Source organism: Lygodium microphyllum, chromosome 11, assembly GCF_053477565.2.
Source record: "Lygodium microphyllum isolate KBCC chromosome 11, Lygodium_microphyllum_v1.1.10, whole genome shotgun sequence".
Classification (NCBI taxonomy): Eukaryota; Viridiplantae; Streptophyta; class Polypodiopsida; order Schizaeales; family Lygodiaceae; genus Lygodium; species Lygodium microphyllum.
In genome coordinates this window covers 145,981,370-146,007,702 of record NC_141145.1, presented here as the reverse complement: position 1 = coordinate 146,007,702, position 26,333 = coordinate 145,981,370, and the positions used below count along the sequence as shown (strand labels likewise).

General features: G+C 39.9%; 1 protein-coding gene across 1 annotated transcript in view; it reads left to right on the top strand.

Annotated features, from left to right (window-relative positions):
• The window catches only part of LOC148029484 (uncharacterized), a 67,266-nt gene that overhangs the window by 17,729 nt on the left and 23,204 nt on the right, over positions 1 to 26,333 (top strand). The window contains exons 4-8 of the mRNA XM_087688323.1: positions 13,406 to 13,552; positions 13,630 to 13,718; positions 13,807 to 13,899; positions 14,022 to 14,148; positions 14,245 to 14,309. Coding sequence (XP_087544449.1) covers positions 13,406 to 13,552; positions 13,630 to 13,718; positions 13,807 to 13,899; positions 14,022 to 14,148; positions 14,245 to 14,309 — 521 coding nt within the window. The remainder of the gene's footprint in view (positions 1 to 13,405; positions 13,553 to 13,629; positions 13,719 to 13,806; positions 13,900 to 14,021; positions 14,149 to 14,244; positions 14,310 to 26,333) is intronic.

The window sequence follows — 26,333 nt, the reverse complement described above, 5'->3', positions numbered from 1 at the left end:
CTCCTTCTCAAGCTCTTTCTTCCATTGTAGCAACAAGAAGCAAGCACTATCCATGTACTACTATTCAACGATGGAGAAAGGCTGATTTCCCCTCTTTCTTGTCTCATACTGTAAAGAAATTCAGTTCTTATCATTGCATAATAGATAATGCATGTGTGTTTGTACATCTTTGCATGATCTTGTGAGAGTGAGAATTACTTCTCCTCACTCTCAGGTTGATTGTAATTGAGCTCTTCCCTAAGGGACTTGGGTTGAGCAGAAATACATTCCTTTGGGGGGGGGTTGCCCATCTTCAACCCTCAATCTTGTCTCCATTACTTTTACATTTTCATGGCTGTAATTTTGTGAGTAATTTTCATTTTCAGCTTTAAGTGTTCATTCTCTTTTATATTAAATCTCGAAAACAAGCAAATATCATAATTGTTAAGTATACTACGTTGTTCGGGGCGTTTACACCGGAATGAAATGGGCTTGCTTACTGAATGTGCAAATAATTATCCATATTCCATCATATAGTGTAGGTATCCTAGGAAGCTCAAAGATAAAGTTCATACCAATCTCTGCCAAGGCCTATCTGGAATAGACAAGGGTTACAATAAACCCGATATCTTTTGCCTATCATACTTCACTTTTTGAAATATGATGCATATCTTAATAAATGGCCCAATGTCGTGTCTCAAAGAAGGCTAATAAAAGAAATGCTACACTGTTCTAACTGTAGCATCAATTTTATGTCCTGCATAAGGAGAATTATAAATTGGGGTGATCACTTTAGGCCTCAATTGCTTTGTGACACACAATCGTCCATGCATTATCAGATGATTTTTCATTACTTTGGAAATGGCAACAATCGATATAATAGGGGTAGATTTTCCTTTCAACTTTACATCCAAAGTGCGGGCCTTGCCCTTGTGTTGAATAATGATCACTTTAGCATGTGAATCAATTAGTGTATGAATACGATGACACCAAGGCATACCAACAAGATATCACAATCCTCAAGCGAAGCAATAAAGAACTCCTTGCTGTCTACATATCCTTGAATGTGTAAACAAAGTTTTCCAATGAGCGGTGTGGCAGGCTTTGCATGACCCTTGCATGCCATACTAACTTCTCCCATGGGTCCCATCTCATTTTCTTTGATGCCTAGACGGGTTGCTAGAGATAAAATTGGCTCGTGCTCCATTATCAAAGAAAATCAAAGTATGGTGATGTCTAATTTTACCCCATGCTTTGCATAACTTAGTAACATCATCATTGGGCTGATCACTAATAATATCTAGCATCAATCCAACTAATGCTTTGGGTTTCTTATCCTTCGGATCTTCTTGATCTTTTGATTTTCCGGCTTGTTGCCTGTTGGGACAGTCCTTAGCCATGCGACCCTCATATTCACAAACAAAGCATTTATTTGTAGCCCTTAATTTCCTACATTGCGCAAGTAATTTCTAGCTCTTTCCTTATTGTTTTGACCTCTTTTCAGGCTCATTATCAGATCTTCTCCTTTTCTTAACCTTTGACAACTTCTTATTTAGCTTTTTTCCACTTTCTTGGAAGCTCGAATCTTTTCCATGCATCAATGCATCAGTTGTAGCAGTAGTCTCTATGGGCTAAGACATGCTAGATATGGTGGATTTAATGCAAGATCCCTTGATTCCCTTAGGTAGCCCACATACATAGTTTTCCACTTGCTCATGAAGAGGAACTTGATGATGAGTTGTTACTGAAAGTAAGGTGTCCCAAAAATTCTTATTATATTGTTCCAAGTTCTTACAATGCGTTGCATCAAGCTTGTTCCAAGCTATCATGATGTCCACCTCAAATGTACTAGTCAACCAATTCGATGCAAACATTTGCTTGAATTGTACCCATGTTGATGGTGCTCTACCTTGCGTTAAGAGCGTGGACCACCATTGTAATGCATTCCCCTTTAAGAAAGTGGTTGCCTTTCAAATCTTTAAGAATTTGATGAAGTTTTCTCCAAATAGGTTGCATCAAATTGCTAAATAAAAGGTTAAGGCTTTCAACCTATCTTGTGCATCACTAAAGGACTCAAACTTCACTCCTTTTCCACCATCATCATAGTCTTTTGCCGTCCCTTTGCGAGTCAAGTTGTTATACATTGGTTGCTGCAAAAAGGGTGCATTTGTTGTATTTGAATCATGACCAACACCAAAAGAAGGATTTGCATGACCAATACTTGTTCCTGGAGTCCCATAAGAATTTGGCAGTGTAGATGTATTAGCAAACATGTCACTTTGTGCCCAAGGCAGCATCCCAATGTTGCCAATGTCAGGAGCATGTGAATTTTATTTCTTTGCTTTACATTTGATTAAGAGCTAATCAAATGCACAAATATGACTTGCAAATGTGAGGTGCAAGTTGATTATTTCATAATGTGGAACTTAGGATCCCTAAATATGAGTTGATGCAAAATGCAAAAGTTGTAATTAGTTATGTTTGACAGATACGAGGTGGTACCCGATGTTAGATTTTGGCCTAGGTCAATTTATTGGCCACTAATGTTAGTGGCTATTTTAGAGACTAGGCATTACTTAATTAATACTGGTCTAAGGGCTAATAAGTGCTAAGGGATAGTTGGAAGACAAATTGATCTAGCTAATTTAATTATTGCTAATTTAATTATTGGTTGGTGGAATTATTTTTTTGGACACTAGAATAATTATCAAATTAATTTTTTGAATTTATATTCTAAAAATTATTTTAATAAGATGTATAATATTGGAAAATGAGATTCATAGGTTGCCACTTAGTCAAGCTTGTCCATGCGAGTGGGAAAATCGTTTTTAGGGGTTGGTGGAAGTTTTTCCTAGTCATTGTGAGAGGAGATTGTTAGAGAGCAAGGAGATGTTGATGTGATTTGTAGCCACCAGGAACTAGTCCTACAGGAAGTGACATCAATTTGGAGCCCTTTAGATGCAGGTGATAGTAGCTCAAGGTCCTTTGGGTGCAGGTGATAGCATACAAGGGGCAACAGTCTTTTTGGTTGTCCTAAGCTACAAGTGACAGCTTTCATGGTTGTTTGAGTAGGGCAGCCGCAAATTTTCAGCCTTTCTTGTGATGAAACTTTGAAATTTCTCTCTCTATAGTATTGTTTCTCATCCTACAGCCCTCTCTTAAGTCATCTTAGCAAAATCCAGCCATTTGAGTCATCAGAGGAAAAGATTTCGGTCAATCTTTGCTATAAACCTTAATTTATAGCAGAAATTAGGGTTTTGATAGCTGCCTTGAGATGTGTGCTAAGAATTGAGGGCTTAGGATTTGAATTCCAGTAGTTGAAATTAAAGAATTTTAGGGAGATTTAAGAAGCCAGCTAGCCAATGCTAACTTGGGGCTAAATTTGTTTCGCAAGGCTAAGGGTGAAGGCCAATCCCTAAATAAACCAAGGAGCAAATTGGTTTGGAGGCTTGTTGGTAAGTTTTGATAGCAAGAGGCACTTGGACTAGTAAACGAGATTAGAGAATCTTTGTTATACTTAATCCATTTGCAATAAAAGCTAAAGAAATACTGCAAGGGACGCCAATTTTGGAACCAAGAAGTTGTTCATTGTCCAAGATTAAGTGGTAAAGCGTACACTTTAATTTTTGAATAAATTACTTGCTGTAATTATGCTCAATCAAGTTATTTACCACCCTATTCGAAGAGAAAGACTAGTTTGAGCCGTACATAGGGTTATGCATATTACTAGTCATACTTGGATACGTTGGGCTTGGCGCACCATGTGTTGGCTGTTGTATACAAAAAAGAGTTACATAATACATTCCCGTATGCGGTCTTTGACCCACCATAGCAAGAAAAATAGTGCCACCACTAAAGTATCCTAGCTGCCCCATCATTGCATACATGCTTGGTTGTCCAAAATCCAATGGATTGTTACTACCTAGATGGCCTTGCATTTGGGTATCCAATTCCACTAATACCATTTGCTTTTGCTTATCCCCAACCTTGGGTGCATCTTTAGGCTGTAGTGGGGTGGTGGTCCTTTAGAAGCTTTTTGTTGCCCAAAGGCCTTGAAGATGGCATCTTCTTCTTGCTCTTGTTGTTCTTTTTGGGTGAATTAAAAAATTTCTCAACTTGTGGATCTTTGCCAATTGAACAAAGATGTTAGTTGCTGCCTTCAATCAAGTCTTGAATTGGTTATCATATTCTTTATCTCCTTGCTCGTCATTTGCATCTTGTGGCCTTGAAGGATCCACTTCTTGGTCAACAACCACATTTTCCCTTTGCTATCCATGCTGTAAGCTTGTTTCAAGATTAGGCAGCATTTTCCCCTTCATTATTTTATTTGCTTTTTTCAGAATGAGATGTTGTTAGCAATCATGTTTGTCATGCCTTGTCATTTCGTGCCTATGAGTCTTAGTTTGAGTTAGATGAGGACTTTAGGATTTTTGACCTATCATTGTTTTGACGAAGGAGGTAGCTCATTCTAGAGCACTCAGTTTATTGAATTTCAATGCATTTTCTCTTCCAATTGGAATTTTATGTGCTTTTCTCGGGCAATTTTTGCATTCTTTAGTTTGCCTCACCTGTCGGACATTGTCCACTCTTTTCAAGATATTTTTGAGCATTTTTGGTATTTTCACTAGCATTAAATGCTTGTTGGCCATATTTTTGGCCCTAGATTTTAGGTCGGTCAATTTTTGAAATATTTGGCTATTTATAGCCATTTCCCACTTGGTTGTCATATATATCATCATCTTCCCTCCTTCCTTGGTAGATGTACTCTTCGACTTTGTCATTGTTCTCGGTCTCCCATGTTGTCGTCATAATTAGCCGAATTTGGTCTCCTCACTGACGCTGTGGGCTACGTGTAGGGACTGATGAGTCCTCTTCTTGTATTCAGCATTTGTTCCTTGTTCGGTGTAGGTTTGTTTTCTTGGTTTCTTGCAAATTCTCTCTCTTCCTTTGTGTTCAGGTTCCTTCTTTAGTTGCGCACTCTTACATGGTATCAGAGGATGGTATCATTGCCTAAGAGAGACACAAAGCTGACTTCTCGCGGAGGAGATCACCTAGACTGCCAGCGGCCTTGCCATATCAACGCTTTGCTGAAAATGCAGCTTTTTGCGTGGAGGTGTCCGTTTTTCTTGTGCCAGGTACGTGTTTTGTTGCCCACCTTCTTTCCTGTTGGAGGCGACAGGTTTCCTTAGTTAGGCAATAGTCTTTTGCTGCAAGTGCAATGTTCCTTGTGTAGGCGACAGTCTATCTTCCCCAGGCGGACCCTCTACATCAACTTCCTTGTGATCTTGTAGTCATTTTCTCCTATTTTGAGGCTCTCTACTACCAAAACACAGATTTTTTGTGGGTGTCTTGTAGGGTATCAAAGATGTCTTATCACCAATTTTTTGTTGACTTAGAGGATGAGGTCTCTATTCCTTTCTCTAAGAGACAGAGAGATTTTGGTGCTAGTTTATGCGACAACCGAAGGTCACCTAGCCCATTTTATGGGATCCCTCAACTCCTCGTTCACTCCATGTTTCACAAAAGGCCTGTTTTGTTGGCCTTTATATGCCTTTCATGACACCCTCTATATAGATGTTTGTACTTCCTTCTTTGCCCAAAGAAGACCGGCTTGATGGTTCCAACTACTCGCTTTGGTCATGTAAGGTGGAGTGTATCCTTGATACCTTTGATCTTTGGGAGTTTGTTACCCACCTTATTCCGTGTCCAATGGAGGATCCCACCATTGGATCATCGATGGATCGTGCGCCCTTATGGGATCAGCTCAACTCTAGAGCTTGATCTTTTCTCTTTATGAGCTTATAGGATTCTATCTTAGTGCATGTGCATAGCTTGTGGAAAACAACGCAAGTGTGGACAAAGCTTGCTTCTTTGTACCATCCAAAGACATTTTCCCACGGAATTACTCTCAAGAAGAAATTACGGATGCTCGGTGTTGATGGTTCTTCTTCCATGAAGGATCATATCAACAGGTTGGACGATATGAGGAATGAGCGTGCGTCCCTTGGTAGGATGATCTCTTTAGAGGATATGGCTATGATTCTTTTGACTTAGTTGCTATCTCCCCGATTTGATGTCTTCTACACTAGCCTTCTTACATGGAGGACCCGTGAGAAGCTTCTATGGGAGGAGCTTTCCTTGCTTGTTTTGGAGTATGACGAGTGCACCAAAGAGGCAGATAGTGGATCCACCTCCATCAAAGCTTTTGTTGTAGGTTTGGGAGGGGGGACAAAGAAGAAAGGGAAGTCAAAGGCTAAAAGATATGAGAGTTCTTTAGGCTCAGACTTAGACTTGGAGAAGCCTAAATGTCCATACTCTGGGAAGGAGACACATCTAGAGGAGAGATGTTGGAAGTATCCTCACCTTTGTCTAGGAATGAAGGATGGAGCTAACACATCTGAGCCTTCTACCTCTATTCTAGTGGTTACCCATGAGTCAGTGTTCATGTTGTTGAGGAGCCTTCTTCAGTGGTTGCCTCATCTTTTGAGAGGCCTTGGTTGGTTGATAGTGGAGCTTCTAGTCATATGACTCCACAAGGTGATTTGTTGCAAAATCTATACCCTTTCGAGGGTTCAGTCACTGTTGGTGATATTGTTTCGGTGCCTATTTGTGTTGTTGGCACTTTGCCTTTATTTTCCGATTGCGCGTCAAGCTGCCTTTCATGCGCCCTTTATATTCTGAACTTGGGCTTTCCACTCCTCTCAGTTTATGGCCTTACTAGGCTTGGTACTTGGGTTGTCTTCACGGAGCAGGCCGTTTGTATTGAGGATTCTACTTCAGGGGTTGTTATCATGACAGGTTGGTAGGAGAGCGGGTTTTATAGGCTTCATTCCCCTTCTCTTATGCAGGGTTCTCTGAGGCAGTTGTTTATTGCTACACCTGTTTCTGCTTGTGTACCATCTTTTCCACAAGTTTCTTCCCATCCCCCACCCTCTCCTCTGGTGGTTCCCTCGTACCCCCCATCCCTTTTAGAGGGGGACGATCTCGGTGATGCTACTGTAGATTCCTTGGCCCCTAGTGTTTCAGAGGGGGTTTTCCAAGATTGTGAGGAGCTTCTTCATCGGCAGTCTTCATTGGCAAACTTCATTGACATTGGCATTTCTCTTGCTACCCTGGGACCTGTTTCTCCCTTGGCCTTTCGACACATCTAGGATCTGAGAGGGGGTGTTAGCAGTCATGTTTGTCATGCCTTGTCATCTCCTGCTTGTGAGCCTCAATTTGAGTTAGACAAGGACCTTAGGAGCTCTAACCTATCTATCACTTGTTTTGATGGAGGAGAGAGCTCATTCTAGAGTACTTAATTTATTGCATTTTAGTACATTTTCTCCTCCAGTTAGGATTTTATGTGCTTTTCCCGAGCAATTTTTGCATTCTTCAACCTACCTCACTTGCCAGACATTGTCTATCCTTTTCGATATTTTTCTAAGCATTTTTGGCATTTTACCAACATTAAATGCTAGTTGACCATATTTTTGACCTAAGATTTCAGGTCGGTCAGTTTTTGGGATATTTGGCTATTTGTAGCCATTTCCCACTTGGAAGTCATATATATCATATTCTTCCCTCCTTCCTTGGTAGGTGCACTCTCCCACCTTGTTATCTTTCTCTGTCTCTAGTGCTACCATCATCATGAGCCTGATCTAATGTCCTCATTGATGCTATGGGCTGCATGCAAGGACCGATCAGTCCTTGTATTCAGCTTTTGTTCCTTGTTCAATGCATGTTTCTTTTCTTCTTTTCTTGTAGATTGTCTCTCTTCCTCTGTGTTCGAGTTCCTTCTTTTGTTGTGCACTCTCACAGATGCATCATCGCTACTCGATCCCATCTCATTGTAAGACAATATACTTGCTCTAATTGCTCACGTGAACACAGTTTCAGCACTTGAGCAAAACTTTTGACCTTTAATCAAGTGCCTCAGCCTACCAAGTCAAGGGATTTAATGGTATCTCAATGATGGAACCATGAAACCAGCCTTCCTTCTCGGACAGGTGGTAAATAACCTAATTTAACACTAGTTACAAGTAGTATAAAATTCACATAAACTGAAAATGCAAATGTTACCACTTAATCTTGGACACTGGACAACATATTGGCCCCAAAACTTGGCGCCATTTGTTTAACTAATATTAAGAATGGATGGAGTACATCTAAGATTCTTCAACCTCCTCCACTAATCCAAGTGCCTCTTGTTGTCATAAATGACCAACAAGCCTTCAAATCAATGCACATTTTTGGAATGAGATGCATAGTCATTGCTTGATCCCATCTCACTGTAAGATGACATACTTGCTGTAAATGCTCAGCTGAACACAATTTCCGTGCTTGAGCAAAACTTTTGACCTTCAATCACGTGCCTCGAGCTTACCAAGTCAAGGCCCTTGATAGTATCTTGGTGATGGAACCATTAAACTAGCCTTTCTTCTCGGATGGGGTGGTAAATAACCGGATGTAGCACTAATTATAGCAAGTATAAAATTCAATAAATTGAAAATGCGAATGTTACCATTTAATCTTGGACATAGGATAGCATGTTAGCCCCAAAACTTAGTGCCTCGTGCAATATTTCTTTAACTACTATTACCAATGGATGGAGTATATCTGAGATTCTTTAAACTCTTCCACTAATCCAAGTGCCTCTGTTGAGCTAAAACACGTTTTTCAGCTGATTAGCATTCTTAAATAGCCCCAAAACACACTTAATTAATGAAAAACCCTAAAATTTCAGCCATCAATCTACCTTCATGTGGCTGTCCGGCCTTCGCGACTACTGTCATCTCTCCGTTAGCCCTTGTAGTGCCTTGATGCCTTCCTCCAGGCTGTTGCCCACTGTCTGGCGCCATCTTCCAGGCCGCATTTGGCATCATCCACTTACCATTGCCATCATCTCCACCATCTCGTGGTGCTTGCATTTGACCCACATCAGCCAAGCGACAATCTCTACACCCTCCAACTGCTTGCGTTTGGGCTCCCCCTGCCTGGCGACGGTGTGGCTGCTTCCCTCTCCATCAGGCGACATCCTTCAACTTGCGTTTGTACCCTTCTAGAGCTGCTTGGCATCATCTCTCTCTTCTGCAGCTGTCATCTGAGTCTCTTGAGCCTTCTAGCATTAGCGTTTTGTAGATTTCTCACTCCACACTCCGATTGGTAGTCACAAACTTGGGATTCGTCTTTGGTGGATGTCACTCTCCGATACTTTGCTCTGCCCTTGAGTATCTGTACACTCTTACATTCATTTATAGTATTCATTCACTCCAGAGTTGTGTTCTTCTCTCCCTTCCGCGTGTGTTTGAGTTTTGAGTTTTGCGTTAAGGGTTTGAGTTTTACTTTTTGTGTTTCTGTCGTGGTTGTACACTCTCTGTTTTCTTAGTATAAACCCTAGCAGTTTTCTTCACAGCCTCTTGTTGCATAAATGACCCTTGATTTGCCGGGGGATTGTCCTTCATCCGCCCTTCTTGGGAAATAAATTAGCCCCAAATTCAATGCTGGTTGATTGGCCTATTGAATTCTCTTGAAATACACTGATTTCAGGTGTGAAAATTCAAGTTTGAAGCCTTCAAATCTGGGCATGCTTCTTGATGTGGTTGTTAGACTCTAACATTTGCTGTAAACCGGGGTTTACAATAGAGATTCATCAAAATCTCCATCTCCAATGGTTGGATTGCTGTAAAACTTGGAGCAATGCTAGGAAATGGCTTGAGAAAGAGAGAGAATACTGTAGAGAGAAAATTTAGAGATTTATTGTGAGAATTTGGTGAAATTGAGCTACTTACCTAGTTTTTGGTCCCAAATGGATTCACTAATAGAAAAGGGAGCATAAGAGATTGTAATGTCTAGGAAAATGTGCATTAACCACATGCACTAGCTTCCCTTGGTGAGGAATATGCAATCGCCTTCACCAAAATGATCTCCAATGGTTGAGAAATGGTCTTGGAATTTTTGTGCTATCTCATGTCTTGATATGTGAATTCCATTTCTGTGGCATCTTTTTATTACTAAGTTTTTTCTGTGGTGTTCTTCTCTTTGTTGTGTTTCTCTTTTCTCTTTTCTTGTGTTATGTAGTCTATTCTAGCAGTTTTCTATGCCTCCATTGCTGCATCCACATTTGACACAACGATAGGTCTAATGACCAGTTTTGAAGTAGAAGGGACGAGAGAGAGAGAGAGAGAGAGAGAGAGAGAGAGAGAGAGAGAGAGAGAGAGAGAGAGAGAGAGGTGTTGTTGCAAGGCATGAGTTGACAATTATGCTTGGTGGGATTAGCTTGTGGTGGGATGTGGTGGTGGTTTGGCTATTTAGCCTTGATGCCCAGGAACTCTTGATTGGCCATCACAAGACAGGAACGAGGTGCAATCAATTTGGTGGCCTTTGGCAGGTGTGGAGTAGGTGATGTGCAGGGTAGACAAATAGGTTGGCCTACATTGTGGAGTAGTGGCAGACAGGTTTTTGTGACATGTGGATGCAACAATTAGGAGGAGGGAGGGAAAATAAGTTTAGATGGTACATTTTGGAATATTCGTCTAGTTTTTCCTTCTCTCTAACCTTTGATTTTATGAAAGTTGTCCCTCTAATTTTTCAATAAAGAGAGAGAGAAAAAAAGAAAACTCATGCTTGCAGGTTTGTAGTAGAAGTAGAGTGTTTTCCCTCCACTTTGCACTTAATTTGAACAACAATCTGTCACATTTCTCTTCTTGAATGCTTCACTCTTCCACCCAATAGAATTAATCTCCCTTCCTTTCCTTCTTTTCCTTCGCTCTTTACAGTCCTTTTGCCTATTGACATGCGACTTCTCATAGTGTTTTCCTCTTGATGCACCTTCTCCAACTGAAACCTCAACACATGGAGGATGCTCGATTGGCATCTCTTGAACCCGATCACATGCATAGGTATTGTCCCAAAGGCTTTTTGTATGAAATTTGAAGTAGATTCGTTCCTCGTGGTTGTTTTGCAAGTGCAAATTAAGGACATGAAATGACAATTGATTGAGCTACGCGCTTCCATTTCCCATTTGTGCCCGTGGCCATAAGGATGTTGCCTTTGTATTTTGAGCTTGATCCGTTCAAAGGAAAGGAGGAATGTGACGAGACCAACATTGCAATATTCATGGTTGGCCAAGTTTACAGCATATTTCGATTTGTATCAGCTCGACGAGGCTAAGTGTATCAAATAGATACAAATCATGTTATAGGGGAAGGTGTACATTTGGTGGGTGGGGCTACATGCCAAGTTGGAGACACGGGCAAATTTTCAATCCGTTTTTTGATAGCAGTTTGTAATTGATGATTGGATTGAAATTTTTTGCGAATTGTTTGAGCTTGACATGGCGAAGAAGACCTTGGAGTGTATTCATAGGAATTTAAATATCTTAAAATGAAGGCTTTAGATGACCCACATGCGTTACTTTATATGCAACATCTCTTTAGGTTGTTGGCAAACTACTAGAATGAGTTGCTCCACAATCCTTTACATTCCCTAGAGGATGTCTATAGGTACATCGAAAACTTTGATAATACTTTGTTTGCAAGTAGGGGCAGCCAATTTCGATTGGTGGGTCCCATCAAGTGGCTTCCACTTTCAAGCCAAAGAAAATGTCTACCCCAGCACCAACCTGTTAGTCACCTTAGGAGTTGCGTAAGAAGAAAGATGGTAAATGCAAGGTGACTTATAGTGAAGATCGTTCTAAAGATCATTGTTTTGCATGCCATTAGACTAGGCAGTTTTGTGGGGATAGAGAGCATTCTTAGAACAAGAAGGCGAAATTTATTTCAAAGGCATTCATAAATATGATAGAAGCTCCTAGTGTTTCTCCTAAATTTTTAGTAGAAGAGTGCTTTGTTAATATGAGTAGCTATAATGGTTGTTCCATAAATAAACTGTGTTTGGCTTGCATGGCCATTTAAAGGCCATTGGTTATATTGACGGCCCAACAGTTACAATTTTGTTTGACAATGGCTCTACTCACAATTTTCTCCTTCTCGATTGGTGTACAAACTTCAGCTCCACACAGTATCCATTGATTGGGGATAGTGTGTCCATTACGTGGAGGGGCCCATTATGGATCGCTAGGATTGGATGGTTCCAAGGCTGGATCTCATGTGACAAAAGAGTCATGATCATATCCTCAGATTGAATGGTCTTCTCAAGGATGCAAGTTCATCATGAATCCCTTCTATCTTGTTGGCGCGGCCCTTTATGGTGGTTGAATCTCCAACAGAGAGTTATTGAAGCTTCATCTCAAGAGTCGTTTGATGAGCGAATGTCTTGACCTAGTACAAAGAAGATAGCTAGGTCCAGATCTTCACAATGGTATGCATATGTCAAATGTGAACAAGGATTGCATTTGTGCAACTGAGAAAGGGCAAGGAACACGTTTGAGAGTTACACCTATCCGAGAGGGCTGCTGAGTTTGTAGATGTACTTGAACAAGGATTCATAGTAGGTTGGTGATGAGGGACAATGACAAATTTTTCAAGGTCAAAGGTGTCGAGGATGGCTTTGATTTTGGGCAGAGCACAACTATATAGGATAATTTGTCCCATGCAGATTTTGGTCAAGCATGAAGGTTGGAAGAATGGACCATCAACATGAAGGCTGAGATTCCATGAGTGAGAGCTGAAGTATAGATTTCTCTGATAAAGAGGCAGAGGGAAACATGGATAGATGGGGAATGGAGGGACGCTAGTCATGGTCTGCATCTTGATCCACATCACGATCATGTTGGTCTTTGTGTTGATCCTCGCGATCTTAGTGGTCTACATGACGATGCTCATGGTCCTGTTGGTATTCAGTGTTCACACATGGTCCCAATTGAGCTCACAATCCACCTGATCATGCCAATCATAGTGGCCCAAACGTTGAATCCTTAAACCTGCAAGGAACACTACAAATGATGATGACATCTGCTGCCAGGTTGTGTTTTTATGTTGACACAACCTCCTGTTGATAATGGCCTGCAACCGGGCTGCATGTGAAACAGAATCGAGGTGTTATATTAAAAAATGTTCTAATTACAGAATCATGACTTAGAAATTTCTGGTTATATGTCTAAGTTGTTTGTGAAAATGGACGTTTGTGTTAAAAGCCAAGTTTCAGTGTGAAACAGTAGATTGATCCTTAAAACTGACCAAACTTGTATAACTTAGGTTGGTTTTTATGCTGAATTCAAATTGTCCATGGGCTTCGCATACTAGCTTCATCAACTAGCAATGCATTCCCATTCATGTGTTTTTGGCCAATGTTGAAGAAGGCAATTCATGATCATGAAGGATCTGAGCTTTAAAAGAAACGTAACTGGCAGTTTTGAAATCTAGAGTCACCACTAAAAGGGCTTACTTTTATTCCTGCAACAAGAGATCTAGAACAGCATAATGAGTTTTTTCCTTTAGAAAGGAGGCACACTGTTAATCGAATGCACTAACTTGCCACTTTCCAGGAAGCACTTAAGCGGAGGTTGAATGCAAGAATAGAATATGCCAAGTTTTTACAAGACACTGTCAAAGAGATGGCCAAGGAGATAAAGACAACAAGAAGTGGAGAAGTGCAGAGAACTGCTGAAGATCTTGATGAATTTATGAACAAGGTTGTCATTTTAACAGGCTTTTTAAGACTTGGATCTGTTTCTTTGCTGTGTTGATTTTCCCTATTTATGTGTTGCAGGTTCGGCATGGAGAGAGAGTTTCAAATGATGAGATCTTGGGTTTTGCCAAGTTGTTTAACGATGAGCTCACATTGGACAACATAAGCAGGTATGTATCATATGACTTTGGAGGGTATTGGTGAGGACTGCTTTGAATGCTCACATGCTCACTCTCATCATACTGGTGGAATTGACAGGCCAAGGCTGGTCAGCATGTGCAAATACATGGGGATTAAGCCCTATGGAACTGATGCTTATCTTCGTTATATGCTTCGTTCAAAGCTGGGATGGTACATATTAGCATTAATTACAAGCACTTTTTATATTTAAGCATTATTGACTGATGAGATGACCTGATTGGCATAACATGAGTTTTGAAGTTCTACTGAAGATAACATTTTATTTGTCACAGGATCAAGCATGATGATAGAATGATCCAAACTGAAGGTGTAGAGTCTCTTTCAGAAGCAGAGCTAAGAGCTGCTTGCAGGGAACGAGGAATGCTGGGTCTCCTTTCTGTGGAGCAAATGAGACAGCAGGTGACAATTTCAACTGATATCTTCTGATGTTGATTGCAGCTGTTAGTTAGTCCTAACATGAATGTTTTATTGTGTGTTGTTGGTTGGCTTTTCCAGTTGAAGGATTGGCTTGATCTTTCATTGAACCATTCTGTTCCATCATCCCTACTGATTCTTTCCAGGTGTGTATAGAGAATTAAGTAGTAGACTCATATTTGACGAGAAATACAGATGTACAAATATATGTTTTGCTTCAAAGTATGTGATGCAAAAGTATGTTTGTTTTTTTTCTATGTGGTGAAAACGAGAGCTTAATATTAACTGTAATAAAAAATATCATCACTAGTACCCGATTTTTACACATGATGAAATGCCATGAGAGTCACAAAGGCATAGGTCTCTTCACACACTTCACTTTCTTGAGAAGCTTCAACCTTACAATCTTGATAAGTATTTCTCATTTTTGAATCCGAAACAGCTAACCAGTGAGTCCTTTTCCCTCTACAAACACTTTTTCTAAACACATGGATTGAGATGCTTAATAAATAAGGCATAGATGAGTTTAAGCTATATTTTGTGTTTATCACTTCACTTAATTTTTACTGGCATAGATGGGAATAAAAGTTCATGAAAATTTATTGAAGTTGGTCAAGTTTCATGTCATTTGAAGAGGTTAATAAGGCATAGATGAGTTTGAGCTATGCTTAATGTTATCACTTCACTTGATTTTTACTAAGGCATAGACGAGTTTAAGCTATGTTTTATGTTATCACTTCATTGGTTTTTACTGGCATAGATGAGAATAAAAGTTAATGAAAATTTCTTGAAGTTGGTCAAGTTTCATGCTCATTTTGAAGGGGACACTATAAGTAAGCGCTCAGATGTGCGTTTGGAAGACTTTCAAGCATTGTCAAGTTCGATAAAATATGTAGATCTGGGGATTGTTGGGTGAAGAGAGTTTGTAAATGTGTGGTGGGTATCCTCTTGTTGCTTTTGTGCCTTTTTGTAATTTGAATTGGAAGTGATCAGGTAAACTTCTAGGAAGTATGTTAAAATCTGTGATGGGTGCACTACTATGTGGTTTGTTTCTCCTTGGTTCTTGATTTGGGGTATTATGAATATGTGTGCTCGAATATTTGACTAAGAGTTATGTTTTGCCAAGTAAATCCCCATGGGAAGTGCTTGTTATTCTTACAAAAAAAAAAAGATGGCATAATTCTCTTTTGTGTTGATTACAAAGGTCTTAATAAGGTGACCATCAATAATAAATATTTGTTGTTGACAAAAATCAATTGAAGGTCATGTCTTTGGGATTGACCAATGCTCTCATAACTTTTTAACAAATGATGAATGATTTATTTTGTTTATACATTGGAAAGTGAATAGTCATTTTTCTCGATGACATCCTTATTTATAATAAGTCATTGAAGAAACATGCGAAATACTTGTATGTCATCTTATGTCTCTTAAGATAAGAGCAATTGTTTGCTAAATAGTAAACTATCCGAGTGCAAATTCTTTTGTATGGAGCTGTTATATCTTGATCATGACATTTTGATTGATGACTTTTAAATTAATCCCAAAAAGGTACGAGCAATGCTTGATTGGCCTATTCTAGGGACCATTTTTAGGTTTTATTAGTTTTGTTCCGAAAAATTCATGGACAATGCTCATATTATTGAACCCTTAGTATGTTTGCTCAAGGGTATTTGAAGCAAAAAGAAACACGTTAGTCTGTCCATTGTTAGGACTAGTGAGCTCGTTAAACATTTTTAAATATTGGAATAGCTTGCTAATACCACACTGATGTTGCGGATTATCGATTGACTTTTGAGTTTTATACAGATGTGAGCAATTATGCTTTAGGTGCTATTTTTTATTTACATGACTGACCTATATCGCATTTAAGAGTTATAAGCTTGCTGATGCCCAAACATGTTATACTATCCAAGAGAAGAAATTGTTGGTAGTCATCCATGTGCTTAACGTATAGTGTCTTTATTTGTACGACGTTGGTTTATGGATGGAGCACCACTCACATTGAAATACCTATGTGATTAGCTTGATCTTTGTGGCCACAAGGCAAGATGTGCGAAGCTTCTACAAGAGTTTGACTTCAAAATTCGCTATAAGAAGGACACAACTAATATGGTTGTTGATGCTCTTAGTCGAATTTCTGAAGTCTGCTTTATCATTCTCCAAAATTTCGACAGATTTCTATCTTTCTCTCAAAGGGCATTGTCAAAACGATATTTACTTTGATAAGATCTGACAACTAGTTCAAGAGGAACGGAGTAGCCCAGGAAGCTGAGGCAGTCTGGACACTCAAAAGGCTAGCTATTGAGAGAAAGATAATGGAAAAATATTTCATTTGGAATGGATTTCTTTTTAAACAAGACAAAGTGTGTGTGTCCGATGATTAGAATATCTTCAAAATATTTTTATACAAGTGTCATGATGTGCTGAGTGCTAGACACCTTGGTATACATTGTACTTTGGCCTTGGTTAATTGTTATTTTTGTTGGTTGTATATTAAGACTATGGTTAAGTCTTATGTGCGTGAGTGACCGCAGTATCAACTTAACAAAGCGGAATGACACAGATAGGTGAGGATGTTGTATGCTTTATAAGTCCCTGATAGGAAATGGAGTAGCATTTCTATGGATTTTGTAGTAGGATTGCCACGCACAAATTGAGGTCATGATGCAATCTAGGTTGTGGTCCACCGATTGAGAAAAATGACTTGATTCATTTTTACAAAGACAATTGTGAAAAGCCATGAGTTGGCTGGTTTCTTTGTCAAATATCTTTATAGACTTTATGGTTTGCTCGATGTAATAGTCAATGATTGGGATCCTAAGTTCACTAGCTATTTTTGGCAAAGTCTTCTGAAAACTCAGAACTTAATTGTCCATGTTATCCTTGGAATATCCCAAAAGCAATAGGTAGACCAAACGGATGAATCAAATCATGGAGGATATGCTTTGTGTATATGTCTCTCGTAGACAATTTGATTGGGAGTGTTATCTTCTTGAGATTGAGTTTGTTTATAACATTGCTAAGGATTCAGCTATTGGTTATAGCCCATTTATACTTATGTACGGTTATGATCCGAAACCACTGATTGCCATAGAGCTTGGGGGGTGAAAATGTAGTCCGTAGTCGACTTTTCGTATAATATGAAGGAGATGTTGACAATTACTAGGGAAAATATTAAAACTACCTAGGATCGTGCCACATTTTATGCTAACTAACATTGTACTTCCAGAGAGCTCGAGGAAGGCATGTGGGTTTACCTTGAAGAGTCCCAAAGGACTCTAATTCAATGCCTAGTGGCAAGTGCTATAACTTTGTCTTCAAGGTATTGCAGTCCTTTTCAAATTACCAAGAAGAGCGTATCTTATGAATTGGACTTATCTTCGAAAATCCAAGTTCACTCTGTGTTCCATGTAAGTTCTTTGAAAGAAGGATCGAGATGATGAGCAGATTGTTCTGATTGAGGAAGTCTCGTAGCTTGAGGATACTGCTCGTTATATTCTATGAGAACCCGAATTAGTTCTTGATATTAGGACTAAGCAATTCAATCAGACTATTTATCTTGAGTATCTGGTCAAGTGGAAAAACCACCTGGAGGCGGAGGCTACTTGGGAATTGGTACGCTCATTGAATAGTTGTTTTCCTCACTTTGTCCCTAAAGGTTATTGGTGAGGACAACAATCATTTATAGGTGAGAAGTATTATGTCCCTAGCATGGTAACTGCGAAACACTTTTTTGTTGACATGAAAGGATTTGCTTTATATGAAAATATAAGTTTCAACTCATTGTTTATAAATAAAACTATCTCATATATATTATTTAACAGTTTCTTTCACTTGACGTTTCGCTTGGGACTTGCTCAAAGCTGAAACATTTCGGGGTGAAACACAATGTTTCAAGGGTGAAACGTTTGGGGGTGAAACGTTTCATGGTTACCTTGGTCATTGGACATGTAGATGGGCGCTAGTAGCATTGGTCATAGTGGTCATGAAGTGACGAATGTACTAAGGACACTTTGGGGTAAGGGTAGCTGAGTCCTATAAATAGGACACAAGGCCCTATTGTGCACATGTATTGTGTGATCACCACGCTTGTACTTGTGGTCCGTTGGCTGACGCATTCATACATCGGGATGGTGTGGGTTGGTGGGACACTAACCCTTGGGATGAGGTCATGGCGCAGAGTGTTGCTAGCTCCCAGGCTTGGGGGTGAGCTCGTTTGGCCCTATGGCTGGGAGGTGAGTTTGATGTCCAATCCCTTTTATGTTGCATTTGGCTTGTGTTGTGTCTCGTGTGTAGGTTGGATCCTAGGGGGACGTGTCAAGGGCAGTATGGATCTTGGATATTAGGTAGTTGTCTATGTGACACCAAGGAGTCCACTTCACTTGCTTGGTGTTTGCAACTAGTAAATCCATCTTGTTGCAGCAATTGATATATGTCAGCTTATTTTTGTCTAGTGAATCATTTTGATATTTATGGAGAAACATTTGAAGGTGTTGTGATCATACGTGTGTCCTATAATATGCGTCTTGGGGGTTTAGGGGTGCATGACTAACAAGACACATCATATGTGTGATGCGTAGGTCATTTAAAACATAGGGATTCGGTCATTTAATGCATGTGCAAAGGGGCTGGAGCCAAGTGAGTGGGTGATATGGTAGGCATGGATGTTGTCTGGATATGTTGTACTGTCCTTATGCAGCTGAGATTTACGTAGAAAAGATGAAAGCCAAGTGTTCACAGGTTTTGTATTTTGGAACATTTCATTTTTGTAACTTTCCATATTTTAATTGATGAAATACCGGGAGTGGCGCCGGTTTTTGGGGCCAATCTGGTGTTGAGCGAGGGAGTGAGGTCTCTATTTGTGTGTATGTGAAAAGACCAAGCATTAATTGAAGGGACTACCGCTTTATGTGAGTCATAGACCAGTTTCAGTAGCCATTGCCATTGAACCCTTGCTTGGGCGGCTGCTCCTAAAGTCATTGCCATTGTGCTTACTTTCATTGCCATTGATGAGCGTTGATTGACGGTTGCATGTCACTATTCCAGCCATTGTTACCACCACTCTAACTCTTCGTGCCATATCTTCTTTGCTCAAACTCCTTGGTCATTGTCGACAAGTTTTTCTAACTTGTCATTTGTGTTTTGTTTGCCTGTTGATGAATTGTTGACTAAAGCGTAGAAGCTGCCACACTAACATTGGGACCTAATGATTGTCACACATTGCCCTATTGCTTGACATGTCACACCACATTGTGTTTGTCTCGCCTTTGCTCGGGATACTACCTGAACGTGTCACCTCTTACCAGTTGACATGACCATCACGTCCCTTGCCTCTCGTCCTTGCTGTGTTGATCCGGGTGCCACCGCTTGACGACACAACCACTGACATGAGTCAACTTGGTTGATCATCATCGACATGAGTCTGCTTGTTACGCTGCTACCTCAAAGCTCACTTGCTTTGCACTAGTCTGCTGACGTTGATTGGTCGCCTCATAGCTAAGAAACATTGACATGTTGCCATCAGGCATTGCTGCCTGTGTTGACATGCAACTGCCTTACGTTCGAGAGCTCGACATTAAAAGAATATATCAACACGCCCTTGTTGCTCCACCACTACTCCTTTTAAGCACGATTTAGGGCCCAATTTCAGGTTTTTATGACACTCATCTAATTTGGTCCAATTTTCAACAAACTTTGGGGATTCTCTTTTAGTTTCACCAAATTCTTCATCGATTCAAAGAAATTTGGAAGTTTCATCTTTGATTTTGGGGCCTTTCAATAAATTGATCGAATTTTTTTTCAATTTTGTCGCCAAATTTGGGGCTTTTCAAGAATTCGTCATTCTTCATTGTCATTGAGGCTAGTTCATCACTGGATGCAAGATTCAACATCTTCTAGGTAAAAATTCTACCAAAATTGTCAAAATTCTCTCAATTTCTTGGTAAAATTAGGGTCTTTTGTCATTCGAGCCCAATTTCACCCCATTTTCTTTGGAAAATTTGGGGCTTCTCTGAAATTCATGAATATCAAGGTTCAATTCACCTTCCGGTGTGGCATTCGGCATTAATTGGGTAAAATTTTTATTCAAAATTTTCAAATTCTTTTCATTTTTTGGGTAAATTTTGGGGCTTTTGCCCAATTCCACCATTGAGTTGCCCAAAATTTGGGGCTTTTGCCTCAATTCATTTTCTTGACCCCCAATATACTCCAAAATTATTTTATTTGGCTGCTGGTCCTATTCTTTCCTGGCATTAAGACAAATGAGATTATTTGGGTATATTATTGGGCAAATTTTCAGTATATTCGATTGCTATGCACGTTATTGGAGCATTTCCAGCCATTAATCTCTAAATTCAGCATATTGGTGGTCACTGCCTTGATTGGGCAATATTTTTGAAAATAATTATTTTTTGCATATTTTTCTTTCTCGTCAGAAGAAAAATTGCAAGAGAAATTATTATTCTCCATATTATTCGACTTGATTGAGGTAGACAACAATTCTTCTATCAGTGACTTATTACTATTTGGGCATCTATTTTCTCTCTCTTCACTTTTATTGTTGATCATGACTTATGACCAGCAATAATAATGATTTGTTGGGCATGCTTGGTGCCGACAACAAGCTCGATAGCACCAATCACCCAATGTGAGCTTAGATGATGTGACATATTCTTGTCACGAAGAATCTATGGCATATAGCCAATGGCACCAAGCAAAGACCAACTTCTCCAGCACCGGCACCATCTCCCACTTCCACATCGTGAGGTGGCTCTCATGATGCCGAATCATCTTTTTGTTTGACAACACCTCCCATTGAAGATCATATTCGATGGGATGGCTGTGATGCCCAATGCATACCCTAATTGCTTTATTCGTGAATAGAGCCATCATTCTAGACATGTGAATCGTGATGTTGCAAGACATTTAAGGATGCATGGCAAAAAGCTTGTATCATTATATCTAGTTCGCAATGAAGCGCGTGTTACTTACTTGTGTAAGTAGTTCTCATGGAAGGAGAAGGTAATATGGATGCTTATCTCACTGGCATGAAAGATCTTATTGAGCAGTTATTAAATATTGATGAAGAAGTTCATGAGAACCAGCTTGTTTCCATCACTTTTAATGGCCTACTAGAGTCATATCAAGGTTTTGCTACCACTGTGCGGTTGGTGACTATGGGCAACCAAGTTACCTATAGCTTCGACTAGCTTGTCTCTCTTTTTTGTTACTTGAGGAGCAGAGTTGTCTCAACCACAATGCTACCATGGCAATCAAACATGCCTTTTCTGCCCATCATCATGGAAAACCCAAACTCAAGGGAAAAAATAAGGTTATTGGTCAAAGAACATCAAACTTTCATGCTAGTCATTCTTCTTTCTCCACCCCTTTTACATTGAAGATAGTCTTCAGTGTGCTGGTTCATGGTCTTTCAATCCTTTCAAGGGTCTAGTCAACAAAGCTAAGAGGTGTAATTATTGTCGAAAGACAGGGCATGACATAAGTGAATGTTGTAAGCGCATTGCATCAGAAAAGGAGTCGTTTGGTATTGTTCTTACATACGAGACCACTAACTATTCTCAGTTTTCATTCAATGTCAATATAATCCTTCTATTTATGCTACTTATTTTTCTATTATTGATGCGACTTCTACTTGGTACTTCGATAGTTGTGCATCTAAGCACATCACCTCTTGCCAAACATTGTTTTCATCTCTCTTTGATGTACCTAAGGGGGGTATAGTTATGTGTTAGCAATGCCTCTTATGTAGTTAAAGCAATTGAACGTGTAGGTTGTCTCCGTCTTGGGTACTTCTTTGACATTGCATGATGTTCTCTATATGCCCGGCATCAAGAAGAATCTTATCTTCATTTCAGCCATTGCTACTTTAGGGTTTTGTTTCATCTTTGATGGCTCTTGATGTGTCGTATACGATGATCAAATTTCTTCTTCTATTGTCTTGATATGCACCCTCACTAAAGGTCTCTATTGTCTTGATACTTATGATCATCAACTCGTTGAAAATCATAATGACAGTGCCTTATTAATAAAATAATCTTTTCATTATACACATTTATGGCATTAGAGGCTTGGTCACATTAACCATTGAGCATCGATGAAGCTCTCGTCACATGATATGCCTTCCAGTAAGCGTGCAATAGGTACCAAATGATAGATACAAAGTCCGCCTTGTTGGGAAGGGCTATGCCCGATAGCAAGGAATCGACTTTGAGGAGACTTTTGCCTCTACCTCTCGCATTACGACTATCAGGAGTATTATTGCCCTTCTTGCCCACTTTCATTGGGAGGTACATTAGCTGGACATTAAGACAACATTTCTTGATGTATCTCTCACTAAAGAGGTATATGTTTCTCAGCCTTGGGATTTGTAGGCTTTGAGCACAAAGTCCATTGTCTCAAGAAGGCTTTATATGGTCTAAAGCATGCTCCATAGGTTTACTATGCCCACATTTTCATCTATAAATTTATATGACGGGTCCTATATCAAGCTGCATAGCGGTCAGTCAAGTGTACCAATCATTCTGACGCTAAGTCAAAATGTTAAAGCTGAGAATGAAACTCAGGCAATAAGCTGTGCATCAGGTCAACAATAGCGGAAGCATTCCTAGCCTTCATGAGTGGACAACCTCGTATGGAACAAGCGCGGAATTAAATTGGGATTCCAATCCCTGCTTAAGATCCCATAGGTTCTGGGAGTCAAGGACATGTCTCATCAAGTTCGACCAAATGGTAAAGTTTGAGCTGTTAAAACGAGTCTTATCATTGAAAGCATGCTTGGCAGAAGATAAGCCGGAACCATGAGGTGTCGAGAAAGTGGGATAAGATGGAGGTGGAGGGTAAGATGATGGTGGTGGGTTTGTCTGATAGGAAGAATGAGGGGGAAAAGGTGGGTAGGTAGAAATAGATTGGGAGTGTCCAATGAGTACCAATTGATGCGGAGGCACTGGAACATGAATGTTTCCATAAGGTGCCGATGGAGATGGAGATACTGGGATATAAAAGCCCTGTCCAAAGCTTGGATGGGCTACAATAGCTTGACCAGAATGTCCACTGGGTAATGCAATAGAGGCAAGCTGTGGTACCAACTGATCCACACTTGGGAGAGACTGGGGGGGATACCCAAGTTGCAATGATCCCGAAAGTGTGTGAGAAGAAGATGAAACACCACCCGACGGAGGAAGGGATGAGGTCCTAAAGGCGGCGCCTATGTTTTCATAACCCCCCAGTGTGGTGTGATGTGCAACATGAGGTGTTTGATAGGGGAATGTAAATGGTGTGAAGAAAAGTGGGAAAGCAACGGAAGAATGTGGTGGGATGGGTGGGTTTTGAATTTTTGGTGTAAAAGATGCAGATGCATTTTGTTTATTTTTATCATTTAATGATCGAAAATAAATCGATAATGATGATAATGCACCATGCAATGTAGAAGTATCAAATTCATTCTGATTTTGAGAAGTAAATTGAAAAAAAGGAAGGTTAGAAGAAAAAGTACCTAGCTTTTTCTTATAATCCCCACGACGTGTATTAACATACAAGAATTGGTCCTTAAGAGAACCTTTCTTGTAGTCAACGGATTGTACTATATCTTCATCACGATTTCTACCAATATATTGCAAAGTAGAAGAGGTAAAAGATGAAGGAACAAAAGATGAATCTAAAGTACCTTGCACTGGAGTGGATGGAAGAGGATGAAAGAATGGAACATACTTTGGATCTCTTTCTCCGACAGGAGGGCCCATCCTTGAGGGAGGTCTTGACGGTCCTGCAATATCATCAGATTTATTATGCGCAACATTTGAAGAGAGAAGTTCATGCATACCTTCATTGAGTAGCTTCTCTTGAAGAGCAATCTTTCGATCGAGCTCCTTAATCTCCTTTCATCTAAAGTCTATGATCACATGATATTCTTTAGTGGAAAGCTTGTATAGCCTTTCTTCCGTGTTGTCAGAAGTGTCTTCCACCATGTTGGAACTTTGTGGAGCAAGCCGTTCAGCCCACTCTTGCTCGGTTCTCGGCATAGGTTGTTATGGAGACTAAATTGGTGTTGATGTGTTCAAAGTCATTTGAACCTATTTTTGTTTTTGCTTCTTGCGAAGAGCTTTTAGATCAAAGGCATAGGTTTCTTAGAGAGTACCAGGCTCTGATACCATATAAATAAATACTCTAACACAGAATCACAAATAACAATTGTACGACAAAGCACAGATCGATAAAAGAACAGAGTTACGGTTAGGGTAACTCAAAGACAATGAACACAGAAAATAACTGAAGTGATATAACTGCTGAATATACAATGCTCATGTAGCAAACACACTATGCAGTGAATGAATACTGAACCTCGAACTCCTATATCTCAAGGATCAGGGTAGGGGTAATGAGCTGGAGAGTGTCGTACTTGGAAGGGATCCTAAATTGTAGCAAGGCAACCTCCGGATGTCGAACACCAGGAAACACAGCAATGAGAAGCTGGATCTGATGTAGACAGGAGTGAGGAGAGAGAAAGACTAAAAACGTAGGCAAGACAACTTGCAGGAGAGAGAAAACTGCCAAATGTAGGCTAGACAGCGTGGCAATAGCCTGTAGAAGCTGGGCGACAGTTGGATGAGAGAGAGAACTGCTAGACGCAGGTTGTAGATGATGTGGCAGGCAGTATGGCAGTAGGTCTGTGCAAAAACAGCAGTCACCTGGCTGGGATCAACTCCAAACTGCGAGAAGAGGGCTGGAAATCAGGTGCGAACTGATGTAGATAGCAATGGACAGCTTCGGTTGAGATGTACCCTGTGAACGGTGTGTGGGTAGCAAGCTGAAACACCTGAAATCTGCAAAAACGAGATTGAGGACTGAATGGAGGGCAGCGTACCTATTTATAGAAAGTTTGGGCCCTCCCAAGTGAGTTTGTGCCTATGGGACACAGAAAATCTCTAGGATCGTGATTCTTTTAAATAAATAAGGTTTCTTCATTAATTAAGCAAGTTTTGGGGCTGTTTAAGTAAAGCCAATGCATTTTTAGCTCAACACCTTTTACAGCACTTGGCATTAAACAAGAGTCAAAGGGTTAGTTGATGTATAAAAGATTGGGTACATTGGAAGTCCCAGCATCCTTACGCTTTTGTAGTTTTGTATGCCCTTTGTATTATCTTGACTCTTCACTCATATCAGCCTTGCCTTGTACTTCCCCACCTGCATATGCAGATTGTGTACATGACCAATCACTACTGCATAGAGAACATTGAAATATCAATTGAATTTTTTTGTAATCTCTTGCATTTTGAAGTTTCGATTTCTTTGGGCATGTTTGTTTGAGGGATGCGATGGATTTTGGAGGATCATTTCCCCAAGCAATTGAAAATGAGGAAGTCCATATAGATGATCAGATCATACATGAAGACTACAAGAGATGCAAGTGATTGGACCTTGCATGACCCTTGTATTTCCTGCTGCACATAAGAGTATACACATGACCAATCAGCACTCATGTATGTAACATTAAGATATTAAACCATATGTTTGTTCCATAATTTTGGATTGGAATATTGGATGAGTTTGGTCACATTCTTATGTGGAACGTGTTGGACATGACTTGAATGTTTTACTCAGAAAGAGTTAATACACATGACCAATCAGCACTCATGTATGTAACATTAAGATGTTAAACCATATGTTTGTTCCATTATTTTTGGATTGGAAAATTGGATGAGTTTGGTCACATTCTTATGTGGAATGTGTTGGACATGACTTGAATGTTTTACTCAGAAAGAGTTCAATGAGGGTTCTAGCATCAATGTTTTTAACTGAAATGAGCATGCTGCTTATAGGAAAGCCAATGGCTTAAAAGATTGCCTGTCTCTCAAAATTAACGTGAGGAATTCCAACAGGATTCCTACAGTAAGTTTTTGATCAAGTGGACAGGTAGACTTGAGAGTAAAGAGAGAATATTTAAAATTTTTCAATTCATTTTGTCATTGGCTTTGGGGACGGCAAGCTGGTGAAGCTTTGACAACTTTAGGTGCAACGTATGTTTTTCCACTGGCAAGGGAATCTGGAAGTCACAATAAAATTACAATCTGGTAAGTATCCTTCTGGTTGAGAGACACTGGATTAATACCATGTGCCAGATTTCCAGGACCAGCCATTTGGTAAGGTAAGTA